Source organism: Mus musculus, chromosome 10, assembly GCF_000001635.26.
Source record: "Mus musculus strain C57BL/6J chromosome 10, GRCm38.p6 C57BL/6J".
Classification (NCBI taxonomy): Eukaryota; Metazoa; Chordata; class Mammalia; order Rodentia; family Muridae; genus Mus; species Mus musculus.
The window spans coordinates 12,677,112-12,692,053 of NC_000076.6; the positions used below are offsets into that span (position 1 = coordinate 12,677,112).

Consider the following 14,942-nt stretch of genomic DNA (forward strand, 5'->3'; position numbering starts at 1 on the left):
ACCCTACAGAGTTCACTGGAGAGACTTTGGGTCGTCCATGTTTCTGCAGCCAGTGTATCCTGCGAAGGTTCTCAAGCATGCCTGTGTCTTTCATACAAAAGGAACTCAGGAAAAGAGAAGGCCTCCATCCAATCCCGTGTCCAGCTCAGAAACAAGACGCTACATGTTAATTCCTAAGTAGGAATTATTCCAAATAGCTAGAAGGCTAAAGGAAACTGTGTGAGTTTTGCTTTACATTATGTGATTATGATTTCTGCATCAGTTATTTTGCAATAAGTAGATAGATAGATAGATAGATAGATAGATAGATAGATAGATAGATATAGGGATAAAGGTAGTGATAGCTATGTAGCTAGAGATAGATAAAAGAGAGAGAGAAAGAGAGATATAAATATAAATAATATGAATATAGAATGAATACTGGGAGAAAATGTCATGGACAGGTGATTAATTTTTTTCTGTTGTTTCTTTTCCTTTCTTTTTTGAGACAGGGTCTCTCTACATTGCCCTGGCTATCCTGGAACTCTTGAACACTCTGAGGTCTACTTGCCTCTGCCTTCGAAGTTCTGGAATTAAAGGTGTGCACCACCACACCCAGCTAAGGAGGCTAACTGTTAATATAACATCTTCAGATACTACCTAAGCATAATGTAAAAAAAGGGCCTGATGACTCCTAGGACTTCAGCGCTTTTGGAAGGGAAATGAAGTGTTTTATCGGGGCTGTGGAGGCAGCTCAGTTGGTAAAGTGCTTGCTGAATAATGAAGAGCTGAGTTCTGATCCTGCACACTGCTGTAAAAAGTCAGAAACGAGAGCAGAATTCTAGCACTGGGGAAAACAGAGACAGGAGTTTGCTGGCAAGTCTAGCCAAAACAGTAAGTTTCATGTTCAGAATGAGAGTTTGACCCAGAGAAAGCAACTGAGAAGGACATATGACATCAACCACAGGCCTACACACACACACACACACACACACACACACACACACACAAATTCACATACACTCACACCGAATCTCCCACACACTCACAAATACACATGTGAACACTCACACTCATTCATACACACTCACTCACAAACACACATGCACACATTTATACTCACACTGACACACTTGTGCATACACGGACACACACACATACACACACAAAAGTACTGTTAAAATGCCTGGTTTTAACTGAGCATAGTTGCACATGATGGTGACCCTAGCACTGGAGAAGCTAATGAAGAGAAACTCTGCAGATTTACGGCCAGCGTGTGATATTCAATGAATGCATGGCAGCCCAGGTTACAGAGAGAAACCTCTGAAACAAGGTGTATTCAAAATGTTCTTCCCAGATCACAGAAGAGGGAAAGAAAGGGAGGGAGAAGAGCAGAGGTTACAATTAATACGAAATAGAGGCAGTGTCCAGCCAGATTGTCCAAAGCAAATGCCACTGATGGGACATGTCCAACCCAACTAAAACTCACTTTAGCCCAGGAGATTTCTGTGTCCAGGTCACCAATCACGCCTTCTGATGTGGATTTCTGCACTAGTTCTGCCTCTGTGGCAGAGAGCCATTCAGAGAGGACGGCAGCCTCCTTCTTCATCTTCCTGGACAGCTGTGAGGCTCTTTCCAGGTCTTGCTTCCCTTCTGTCACCTAAAAAGGGGGTCAAAGACATGGTGAGCGAGTCAAAGATAAACAAGGGGACCAAGGACACTGTGAGACAGAGTAAACAAGGAGGTCAAGGACACAATGAGAAAGACACAGTGTGGTTCAACTGAATCCATAACACTCAATTAATAGCACCAGAACCCAGCCTGGTCTACAGAGTAAGTTCCAGGACAGCCACCACTATACAGAGAAACCCTGTCTCGAAAAACAAAAACAAAAACAAAAAAAACCAACAAAACAAAACAAACAAACAAAAAAAAAATAGCACCAGAACACAGACTTTAAATAGTATACACTTGGGGCTGGAGAGATGGCTTAGTGGTTAAGAGCACCGACTGCTCTTCCAGAGGTCCTGTGTTCAATTCCCAGCAACCACATGGTGGCTCAAAACCATCTGTAATAGGATCTGATGCCCTCTTCTGGTGTGCCTGAAGAGAGCAATGGTGTACTCATATGCATAAAGTAAATAAATAAATCTTTAAAAAAATAAATAGTAAACACTTGAATTACAGAATGCTTCTCTGACTGACATGCCCGAGCAGCTCCACAAGTACCACCAAACTTAGTGCTCACAAAGATTTCTGTATCAGGAAGAAAAGCATCCAAGCTCAACTTATAAGGATGCACACTTTTTCTCAACCTCATCAATGTGGGCTAAGGGCATCTGCAAGGGACCATAGGAAGATGTAAGGCTTTACCTGACTGCTCATCCCTTCCCTTTTAGCTATAGAACCATTCCTTCTTGGTAAACATTTTAAACACTCTCATCTCCTCTCTTCTCTCTCTCTCTCTCTCTCTCTCTCTCTCTCACTCACTCACACACACACCCCAACTTACCTGGATATTCTCCCTTCCCTCTTAGTTATAGGACCATTCCTTCTGGGTAAACATTTTAAACACTCTCATGTCACACACATACACACACACACCAACTTCCCTAAATATCCACTGTCTACTTTTACCATATGATCAAAGCTGCTTCTTAGAGTGTGGTGCTATGCCTGACTTCTCACACATCCCTTGCTAAATTCAATAACAACCCCAAGGCAACAGATGCAAAGGGCATTTTTAAGTGAACACAATATTCACAGAGCCATGACTGAACTCATCTTTGAAATACTACCCTCCTGGTTTCCCAGAGCTCATCCCTGCCATACACCTATCACACCTGTTATCTTCTTATTTTAAAGTTTGTTTTGCTAATCCGTAACACTTGCTCAGTAGCCTCATTTTCCCTCATCATATCCTCTCCCTAGCTAATTTCACGTATTCTTTGGACTCTAAATTTCAGGGCAAACCCTCAAAGTCAGAGGACAGTTTTTCTATGGGATTTAGCAACAGAAAATGGCCTGCCTACCAACTCTTAACACTCACTCATTGAAGTATACAATGGACGCTTTTAGTCTCGGTAGACTACCTACCACCAAGTATTTACTAGATCCTGACATGATAACATACCTACTGAATTTAGATATCCAAAACCAAAGTTTATACAGAAACTATTACCTTGTTGAGTTTCCTTAGAATAACTTATGCCAATGGCCATGGAAAATATAAATATCATCCTGTATTAAGTAATCTAAAAATATTTATATAACTAATAACGATTATACTACTGATGTACAAGTAAAGATTAAATTTGATAAATGTTGGGAGAGGGGGTGACAGATAAATAGAGAGAGGAGAGAGAGAGAAGCGCCCCCCACCTGTGCGCCCAGGTCATTGTAGAGGACTTTCAGAGATGTAAGCTGTTCGTCCATGCTTTTCGGGTTGTCCGTCTGCTGCTTCTGGACAATGTGCCTCCCTGTTTTGATGACAGTCTCAACTTCAAGTTTGACTTCACTCAACGTTTTATATAGTTTCTTTAAAAAAGAGGAAAAAAAATTTCCATTGTTAACAGAAAATTCCCGACTGGCATCATTTCAGAGCACAGCTTCTGTGGCTGGACAGATAATACCTCATCCCGGATATGAAAGGGCACACTGTCTGTCTTGAATATGGTTTGAAGGTTGAATTAAGTGAAGTCAGGATTGTAATGCTTCTTCAAATCAGATAATAAACTAATAGAGTTTGCGTGTGTTTAAATATAAAACAAGACGTGCGTATTAAATGTCAGTAGAAATCCTGGATAAGGGCTCACTGTAACCATGTTTCCTTCAAAAACTTTGGAAAGTTACAGGATGCAAACTGGAATGTCTCTGTGTGGAACCACACTGTAGGGATGGCAGACTCCTTACTGAGAAAGCATGGGTTTACTATGCACAAGGTCCTTGGTTCAACTCACGGCACTGAATGAATTCTTTAATCCTAACACCGGTGACTGGAAGACAGTTGCCTCTGGCAATCTGTGCCCGAAAGAATGTGGAATCCCTAACATTTATTTGTTTCTATTCCTCAGAGAAGACAAATGTACCATAATGAGTATAATTTATATTCTGAAATACACTTAATACTTTAAAGTGTCAAAATGGATATGAGTATGAAGTTGGAGTTCAACAGGTCAAATTCCAAATTGCCTTCGTACTTGTCACCGTGAACCCCCAAACTCTGTCTAGGCAGCTTATCCATACATGAGCATCCAACTCAAAACACTTCAAGGATACAAAGCCAGTATCTGTGATGTCAAATACAGTGACATCTGCTACTCTGTCCCAATGAGCAAACAGATGCTTACAACACTTTCATGTGATTCAAACGTCTCCTACCTGTGCACTATTCCACCCACATAAGAAACAAACCATGGAAAAGACAGTCCTACCAATATCTCCTCCCAGGAGATAGAAGAGCACCGGGCACAATAAGGCTAAGTTCAGGTCCTCCCCACAACATCATTTAAAACTCTCTATTAGGGCTGGCGAGATGGCTCAGTGGTTAAGAGCACTGTCTGCTCTTCCAGAGGCTCTGAGTTCAATTCCCAGCAACCACATGGTGGCTCATAACCATCTGTAATGGGATCTTCTGGCATGCAGGCATACATGCAGATAGAGCACTTGTTTAAAAAATAAAAAACAAATAAAATTTATAAACCTCTATTAAACTAACTACAAACAATGGAATAGTAAGGTCTTATTTGTCATTCATTTCTGCCCATCTGAAGTTTAAACTTTGACTTGAATGTCATTTTCCTAGCAAAATATTTTTTTTACTCTATAATATTCCAAATATTAGAGGTACTTCAAATTTATTGTGGAAAGTTTCATTTATCAGTTGCATCCTTCAGAGAGGTCTTTCCCACTTCATGTTGTAGTTTATACATTTCTTTCTTTTTAAATCCATGTTATTTATGTGCAATCTGCTTCCTTTATCTGCACAGATCATACCTGTTGCTTTCATACTCCCCTATTACTCTTATACTGTCTATTTTTTTTTCTGGGAGAGCCACAGTTCTTTTTGTTCTGACACAGTCTCCATCATCTCCATACCCTGAACTAAAGAATAAGAAGGGATGCTCTATACTAAACCATCAGAGCAGCTCTGGCCATGTGAGCTGCCTGCTGGGCCTCAGGCTCACCATGCACTTGTCCAAGTGGGCCTGAATGACGTCAGGGTCCACATCCCTCACATCGAGGACATGAAGCTCGGCCTTCACTCCCTCCAACACACGCTTGCAGTCCAGCATCCGCTGCTCGAAATTTGCGGGCTTCTGGAAAAGCTGGAATTTGGTGGAGACCTCTCGAAGTTTCCTCTGTTTGCAGAAATAAGAGTAAGCCACTCACTTTCGCTCTAACTAGATATTACTATAATACATAATGCCGAAAGACTTTTCAAAAAAAAAAAAAAACAGGCCAACCCAGGAAACCCCAGAGGAATTAGGACGGTCATATAAAGCAGTAGTTCTTAGCCTTTCTAATGTTCCCTTTAACACAGTTCCCACGTTGTGGTGACCCCGCCCCCAACCATAAAACTATTTCACTGCTACTTCATAACTAATTCAGTGACTGCTATGAATCATAATATATTATCTGATACAGAGGAGATCTGATATGCGACCCCCAAAAGGGTCACATCCCACAGGTTCAGAACCACTGCTCGATGTCATGAGTGAGCAGTACTCAGAATTTCAGTCTCCAAACTACATCTGGAGACAGATGGTGTCTCTGGATGAGAAAGTCCATTCATTTACTCACTTTTTCATGAACATAGACCTCAGATGCCTTCTACCACATTAAGAGTGGAAGCTCATTTCCCTCTACCTACTGAGGCCCTGAGTGCCCAGACATCAGCCTCTGAGATCAGAGAATGGTCTACACAAAGTCAACTGCTGGCCTGAACTCATCCCCTCTTCTCAGCCAACTCTTAAAGCTCATAGTTTCCTTACCCAGCTAACAACCTGTTCCTGTTGCCATGAGCCTTTAATACTCCGCTCCCATCCCATGTTTGAATCATAGCACAGAGCGAAGGTACCGAAGTCCTTAAGCCTTTCTGCTTTTCTTTTCTATACCCACCATATATAAAAAGCAAAGGGAAGCCAGTCCTTACCTGTAGCATGTCCATCTGACTTCCTCCTCTGGTGGCCCTGCCCTCAGGGGACGTCGGGGGCTGGGAGCGCACATTCTTCCTCAGCTCCTCCAGGGTGAGCTCATGGGCTGAGATTTCGGCTTGGATCTTCTACCAAGAAGATAAAAAACGGGAGAAGGTGTGTTTTTAAAGTACACAAAGAAGCCCTGGGTAATGGCCCATGCTTGTAATCCTTAGCATTCTGGAGTCTGCAGCTGGAGGATGGCTGAGTTTAAGGCCACCCTTGGCTGCATAGTAAGTCCCAGACAAGCACGAGTTACAGTATGCCTTTACACAACATGTGAGCTTTTATATAACAACAGTTGGAATACAGCAGTATGTCTTTATACAACAACCAAGTACAGGAAGAAATATAATACAGAAGTTCAAGGTAGTTGTATAGTATATGATCCTATATCTAATACACACTAATAAGCTTGTGGGATACATGATAATAACAAACTGTTGCACAGTACACCACCGTGTGCTATGCACATGCTAAGGTCTTTGCTTGTCATTATTAATGTTCACATCTGATGTATACAGAATAAACTGCCTGAACTGTATAGCTACAAAGGAAGGAAGGAAGGAAGGAAGGAAGGAAGGAAGGAAGGAAAGAGAGAGAGAGAGAGAGAGAGAGAGAGAGAGAGAGAAAGAGAGAAAGAGAGAAAGAGAGAAAGAGAGAAAGAGAAAGAGAAAAAGAGAGAAAGAGAGAAAGAGAGAAAGAGAGAAAGAGAGAAAGAGAGAAAGGAAGAAATCTATTTTCTAACATATCAACTGTGTGAAAGGAGCTGGAGAGATGGCTCAGCTGTTAAGAGCACCAGCTGCTCTTCCAAAGGATCTAGGTTCCTTTCCCAGTCCCCACAGGGTGGTTTACAACAGTCTAACTCCAGTTCCAGGGGCCTCACTGCTGTCTTCTGGCATCCACAGGCAGTAGGCACGAGCACAGTGCACAGATGCACATGTAAGCCAGACACCCATATGCATAAAATGGTAGGGAGAAAATGTGTCAAGTTCTCACACAAGGAACAAGAACAGCCCCCACCCAAAGGCTGTTCCATACAGAGTCCTCCTGACTCTGGCAGTGAGGACCAGGCTACAGCTGCCCTTTCTCAAGACGCAAAGGCTCTCGGCTTTGCAGCAATACCTGAGCTTCCTGTGGCAGTTGGAAGGCATCGATCCTGTCCGTCAGGTATGTGGTAAGCTGTTTGTCCAGCTCCCCCAGGCTCTCCTTCAGCACCTGAAGCATGTGGTCAGTTTCGCGGAGGACCTGGAGTTGCTTCTCCAAAGAAATCTGTTTGCTCTCCGCCTGCACAGAGGAGACATTTCCTTTGTAACTGCTCAGCACAAATATAAATAGCTGAATGTGCCTTCTGGCCATGCAGATTATAATAAAGTACTGGTTCAAGACTGTAGCTCTTCTTATAAATAATTAATAACGATCATAATAAGAGTGCAAATGTTCTTCTAGTATCTCATGGACACAGCAGCTGAACCTCTCATTTTTAAAAGAATTATTTATTTATTTTCATTTTAAATACATTGGTAATTTGACTACCTGTATGTCTATGTGAGGGTGTCGGATCCCCTGGGACAGGAGCTAAAGACAGTTGAGAGCCACCATGTGGGTGCTGGGAATTGAATCAAGGAGAGCATCCAGTGCTTTTATCTGCTGAGCCATCTCTCCAGCCCCTGAATCTCTCATTCTTACTTCTATTAACCTATACTATGACAAAATACAAGTACAAAAAGATTCCCCCATAGGACATATAAAATAGAAAAAAAATGTGTATTTCAGGCGACTGGCTCAGTGGCTAAGGGTACTTGTTGCCCTAGTAGATAGTGAGGGTGGCTCACGACTATCTGTGCTCCAGCTATAGGGGGTCAGATACCCGCTTCTGGACAACATGACCATGAGACGCATATATGGGACATAAACATCTATGCAGACACTCACATATACAAAATGTCTTAAACTTAGTAAAATTTGTAATTTCTAATTTTTTTATTTTACTAGAAATATAAAGCAATTTTAAGAATCTCCAATGCCTAACAAAAAAAATAAGACATAGTAAGAATGTCTATCAAGTGAATAAATACCTAATTTTTTTTTCTAAAATTGAGAACAAGTTCTAACAGTGCACATGTGAGTCAAACCACTAATTGCCACACATCTTTGGATTAAGCTCAATGATATTTTTAGTCTAATCTCAGCAGTTGTTACTTGGTAATCTGGTATAGTTATCTAATGATCAACTCAACCTTCTTACAAAAGAACAAGGTCCCTTCTCTTATCACTGATATGGATATGCATGTTGAGATATAATCTGAGCATCAGCCGAGTGATGTAGCTTTCATAACAGTTAATGTCAAATTCGGAAGGCCCTAATCGTTATTAGGACATACATATAGACGTTATTATTCTTAGACATAGCTGTAATACTATTCTTACAGAAAACTGCATAATTCACAAATAGAAATAAATCTCAAAGAGGTGTTGGAGATAGAAGGTAACTGGGAACTTAACACATAGCCTTGTGTGTACAACAAAAGTGCTTTACCACTGGGCTACATCCAGTATCTGACAAAGTTTGGTTTGGTTTCATTTTTGGCTTGGCTTGGTTTGGCTTGGCTTGGGATTGGGTTGTTGAAACAATACCTTACTATGTAGCTTCACCTGGCTTAAGACTCCCTATGCAGAGTATTCTAGCCTCAAGCTCAGAGATATTCTTGCCTCTGCCTCTTAAGTTTTTGGATTAAAGGCATATACCACCATGCCTTGTCCTGGCAATTTGGATGTTTGTTTGTCTTTTGTTTGTTTGTTTGATCAAGCTGCATCTGACCTACAAATATTAGATCTATTCTTCTATACTTACTTCAAAGCCCTTATGCTCCCATTAACATTGCCTGCCTACTTTAACTCCCACCACACCAAAGCATTATCTAATGGGGACCAATTTATACATTACCAAGTGTAACCAGCACGGAAGCTCCGAGTAAGAGAGAGAGCTCTCAGAGTTAGCTTGTGGCAGTAACTACCTAATCACACTGCACATGTCTGGTTCTCACCAAGTGACTCAGCTCTTCGTAGCGGCTGTTAAAAGCCTCCAGCTTCTCGCTGATTATGTCATCCAGGATTCCACCATCAATCAGAGTCTGCCCAAGTTCCCGAATCTGGGTGCGATTATCCGCCGGATGGCGCAAAACAGACTCAAGAGACTGCAGTTGGGCAGGGGAAAAAATACATTCAATGGGTCTAAATGGATCAAGATCTGCAAAATGCCATTTTAAGCATTAATATTAATTCCACTTTCTAGAAATCTATTTAAGAAACAAGTAATGACAAATATTAAGGAAATAACTAATTCACAAAATTATCCACTATAGATTAACAAAATCACAAAACTTTAAAAAAAAACTTCAAGAACATATGCATAAAATAATTTGAATAATTATTAATTTTATGAGAAACTCTCAGTGTGACATACAAAACTGTACTCTACAAATAAAATTATCTCATGTTATTAACTACATTGGTAAAATTAGAGATCCATTTTTCTACCTTATGATACAGAAATACACTAAGTATTTCTATGTATACAGTTTTATAGACACAAGTCCAACTAACCTTATGCATGAAATACTACTCCCATTCTACAGATGGGAAATCTGAAAGCCATAAAGTTCAATTTGACAAAAGAGAGTCAATTAAAAAAAAACAAAAACAAAACACAAACAAACAAACAAAAATCCTAAGGCTCCAAACTCTTTCCGAAGCTCTTAGGACTAGGAGCCCTTTGACTGCATTTACTGCCCTGCAGTATACATGCACAAAAGGAATGCTGATAATAAAGAAAAAATACAGGGGGCTGGAGAGATGGCTCAGCGGGTAAGAGCACTGACTGCTCTTCCAAAGGTCCTGAGTTCAAATCCCAGCAACCACATGGCGGCTCACAACCACCTGTAGTGGGATCTGATGCTTTCTTCTGGTGTGTCTGAAGAAAGCAACAGTGTACTCATATATATATAAATAAACCTGAAAGAAAGAAAGGGAGTGAGGGAGAGAGAAGAGAGAAGAGAAGAGAACACAGAATGTATTAAAGTGTTTATCATGGAGCCTTCTTTTCCTTTTCTCCATTGTCTGGATTTCTAGAATGTATATTTATGCCCTATGAGAAAAGCATGCTTGCTGTTTGTTCAATGGGCATGTAGTGGTTTCCATGCTGTCTATGCATCCTCTACTCTGCTGTGTTTGAGAAGTGACAATTCTCTCCCTGCACGGCATCCATCTTCAGGAATGGAGCCCCATTCACCCCCACCCCCTGGGAATAGCTCTCTGACTTCCCATTCTGCTGTTCATCGGATCCCCAAATTTCCCTACTACTCCTGTACAAGTGAAACCTCTTTGGTTACACTGTAATTCGTTTCTGAAGTAATTACCACAGTATCGTGTGTACTCCTGGGCTCGAAACTACAGAACGAGGAAGCCTTCGGGATATTTCTTGGCCCCAGGAGCCTGAAGCCCAGCCTTGTCATCCAGCCCCACTGTGGGAGCCCCTGCCTTCACGAATGCACATAGCAGCCTGCTTTAACTTTTTACATCTGAGAATGATGAAGAAGCCACCTGAAGCATGGTTCATGCCATAGTCATAAGTGCAAAGAAACAAAACAGGGTTTGTTCAGAGAATGGTGAAAAGAACTGGACCCTACTAGTGACTATCGCTGTGTCTAACATGCACTCATGTAGCTCCTGCCTTACAAAACTGATTATAAAGAGTTCCCAGGGGCCGGTGAGATGGCTCAGTGGGTCAAAAGGAGCTTGCCACAAACCCTAACGACCTGGATTTGATCCCTGGGATCTATGTTGCAAGGGGGAAAATAACTTTTACAAATTGTGCTCTGACCTCAACACACATCCTATTGTATGCACGGATGGATGGATAGACAGACAGACAGACAGACAGACAGACAGACAGACATCTTTCCCATTCACAGTGAAAATAACTGTGGCTCAGACATCAGGTGCCAACCTCCAGAGCTTCATGAACAGCTTCTGCCCTCTCAGGCAGGGCCTCCGTGCTCCTCACGCGCTCCTCCAAGGTGTTCAACCACGTGGTCTCCAGGTCCAGATAGTGAAGCAGCTCCACCCAGCAAGACCAGACCTCCTAACAAATGTGAAGGGAAAATTAACACGGAAGAGAAGCCATAACCATACGTCATCCCTTCGATCAATAAGAACTCCATTTCAGTGAGTAATATACAGGAATCCAGAAACCAGCGAAGCTAGAATATCAAATAAATGAGGCAAAACTAAATCTTCAATAAAATAGGAGCAATTAAGATGGAAGGAGAAGGAAAAATGGAAAAGAAGCTGCCTCGGTTTTCAGTAAAATGAGTTCCAAGGACCTGGCTAAATGTTAAAAAAAAAAACAAACCTGAATAATTAATAGGGGAAAAAAACAGCAGAGAAATACATTTTCTGTTTGTTTGTTTGTTTGTTTGTTTGTTTTAAAGAAAATGTTAGAGCCGGAGATTTAGCTCAGTGGCTACAACCTGTACTTGCCTGACAAAGGCCCTAAGTCCAATCCCCAGTACCACCACCACCACCACCACCAACACCACCAACACCAACACCAACACCAACACCAACACCAACACCAACACCAACAACAACACCACCACCACCACCACCACCACTACCAACACCACCAACACCACCACCACCACCACCAACACCACCACCACTACCAACACCACCACCACCAACAACAACAACAACAACAACAACACCAACACCACCACCACCAACAACAACAACAACACCAACACCAACAACACCACCACCACCACCACTACCAACACCAACAACAACAACAACAACACCAACAACACCAACACCAACACCAACAACAACAACAACAACAACAACAACAACACCACCAACAACAACAACAACAGCAACACCCCCAGAAAGAGCAAAAGGTAAAAACCATTCAGGATATTTTTTTATAGAAACTTAAATCTCCTAGGACATATCCAATTCCAGTTCCTAGATGACTGATGGGAGCAGATGTCTCTGTAGCCATCTGGACTTCTTTCCAAGTGAGTAAAGATAGACACATAAGAGGATGGGCCCATTTTACCAAAACAGGAGCCAGGTAGTCCTGTGTTCTCCCTACTCAGAGTTCCGAAGTAGGAGAGAAGCCGAGGAAGGCATGCATTTAGAGCCTTCTATCCCCTTGCTCCAGAACAAGAGAGGATCTTATCTGACTGCTAAGATTAGAGCTCTGCACAAAATCCCCTGCATCTGTCTTCTCTACCAAGGTAGGGCACAGTCCCATCCATTCCCCACATCAGCTCTGCTCGCCAGAACAGGGCTCAGCCGGTATTTCTCGAGAGGCACAGAGAAGGTATTTCAGACTTTAGGGGTGACATCCATAGTTTGTCACAGCTTCATCTTTGGTGTATAGGTGTTTACACCATGTTCAATCCTTTAGAAATACCACTCTTAACCAAACCTACCCCCCCCCCAAAAAAAACCAACTTTTTTTTTCAGGGCAGGGTTTCTCTATGTGGCCCTGGCTGTTCCAGACCTCAGGTGTAGGCCAGGCTGGCCTTGGGCTCAGAGATGCTTCTCCCTTCAGGGTGCTGGGATTAAAGGCATAGAACACCATTGCCTAGCTCAAACTACACAATTTATACCTGAGGCCTCTACCATAATTTGTTGACTCTTGGTTCAGAGCAAAAGAAGAAAGAGATTTCTAGTCCCCTTCTCCCATTAATCTTACAAGAAGCAGGCCGAAAAATCTGCTCAGATCTTACAAGAAGTACAATGAGTAAACTCAGTTTAAATCTTCCCTCGGCATTATCAGAACTCACCAGAATGTAATTGCTTATTGTAGGGTGTGTTTCATTTAAATTTGAATAACTCAAAACGCTTCTTAAGACTTTTGACCAGTTTTTTTTTAACCATGAAGATGAGAAAGCACTTTATTAAAATAATCCCACAGAATAATCTAGGTCTTCAGTCTGATAGGCAGTGAGATTCTCCACCTAAAAATGCAATGAAATCTCTACATACTGAAATTCTTTTTCCCCTCCAGTAAATATTAGACACGACTCAAAATAAAAATAAAATAACAGTCAGCCAGGTAAAAGAGAGCTGTCTGGATTCTTATGGTAACCTGAGAACACTAGTGAGCACACAAACCTGCGGGGATCAATTATCACCATTGAACCTCCTGAGAAATGCAGGCAGATCTTGGTCTCCTTTTAACACAAAACAAACAAAAATCTCTCTATTTTTTTATCTACTTGGTCCATAAAAATTACTTTTATAATCCAATGTTTGACAAAGTAATGGCGCTTTCTTTCTTCTTCTTCTTCTTTTTTTTAAATAAGACAGGGAAATCCACACAGCAGAGCTGGGATCTCAGGATGGTAGCCCTGGGGCAAACAAGCTCTTACCTCCAGTGTGTGGCACTTCCCTCGAATTCTATTGCACAGAAGCTGGTAGCTCTCCAGCACCTCGTTGAATTCCGACGTCAACTCCTGGCCACCAGAGGGCACCTTGGCAGCCACCAGCTTGATGCTGTCCTTCAGAATTTTCACCCTCACCTCCTTCTGCAGCACCTCCTCTTTTGCCCTCTGTCCCAAGAAAGGAGCAATTTGAAACATGGCTCTCTGTGACTAATATCTTTCTTTAAAAAATAATAATAATGATTAATCCAATATCAAAACAACTAAATGATTCTATATGCCTCAGTAGAACACTATTTAAAAAATTCTGTAACCTGAGTTTTTTGAAAGAAGAATGCTAAAAATAAAATCTCACTTACTCTTCTAGTTTCCAATTCCCCGAGCCCACAACAGTTTCTTTTTAATACCACCAGAGTTTAGAGGCAAGTTATCCTAAATAGTGTCTACTGGCAAGATATATTTTTAAATTCTGGACTCAGGGTAGGAATCTAAATGAACTCATTTTAAATGACCACTGGAGGTCTGAACACATTAAATTGAAATAAATAAACACCCCCCAAAATGGCAGGACACTGTGGCAGAGGCATCTATTAAAATGGCCCACAAATCCTTGTAAAAACATTTTCCTCCTTGACCATGGGTCCATCCATCCTTCCAATAATGAAGATGAAGAAGCTCCTCTGGACAACCTGATCCAGAAATAGCTGCTTCCTGGCTTTCTCTCGGTGCCCAAGGTGCTCAGTCTCACATGCAGGAAAACCTACCTGCAGCCGTCTTTCACTCCCCCCTTTAGCTTGCTTTATTGCTTAATGGATTTCAGCTCTCCCAGGGTGAGGGAAAAAGTAATTAAGTGTAGTGGCTTTTAAATTCCTAATGGCTGTTTTAAAGAATAAAAATAAATAGAGTGTTGCCCAATCAGGGATTGTAATCTCATTTTTCTTCACTGTCAACTACAATGACTTTTAAAATCAGCAGCAAACTGCAGCTCCAAAAGTGTGAGTGATAAATGAGTTAGCCATTCTTTACATAGTAATCTACTTTTAAATATTTTCAGTACTAAAAATAGTTTTAAAACTTTTCAAAAAGAGCTACATGACCAGTACCCCCGAAGCTAGTGTCTCTAGCTGCATATATAGCAGAAGATGGCCTAGCCGGCCATCAGTGGAAAGAGAGGCCCATTGGTCGTGCAAACTTTATGTACCTCAGTGCAGGGGACCGCCAGGGCCGGGAGGTGGGAGTGGGTGGGTAGGGGAGTGAGGGAGGAGGGTATGGGGGACTTTTGGGATAGCATTGGAAATGTAAATGAGGAAAA

General features: G+C 41.7%; 1 protein-coding gene across 13 annotated transcripts in view; it reads right to left on the reverse strand.

Moving 5' to 3' along the window:
* Nucleotides 1-14,942, reverse strand: part of Utrn (utrophin) — a 487,702-nt gene that overhangs the window by 294,925 nt on the left and 177,835 nt on the right. For all 13 annotated transcript variants that reach the window (XM_006512710.4, XM_011243167.3, XM_030245066.1 and 10 more), the window contains 8 exons: nt 13,619-13,798; nt 11,182-11,316; nt 9,221-9,370; nt 7,299-7,460; nt 6,134-6,262; nt 5,166-5,339; nt 3,361-3,516; nt 1,469-1,639 (listed from right to left, as the gene is read on the reverse strand). In XM_006512710.4, the coding sequence (XP_006512773.1) occupies nt 1,469-1,639; nt 3,361-3,516; nt 5,166-5,339; nt 6,134-6,262; nt 7,299-7,460; nt 9,221-9,370; nt 11,182-11,316; nt 13,619-13,798 (1,257 nt within the window). The remainder of the gene's footprint in view (nt 1-1,468; nt 1,640-3,360; nt 3,517-5,165; nt 5,340-6,133; nt 6,263-7,298; nt 7,461-9,220; nt 9,371-11,181; nt 11,317-13,618; nt 13,799-14,942) is intronic.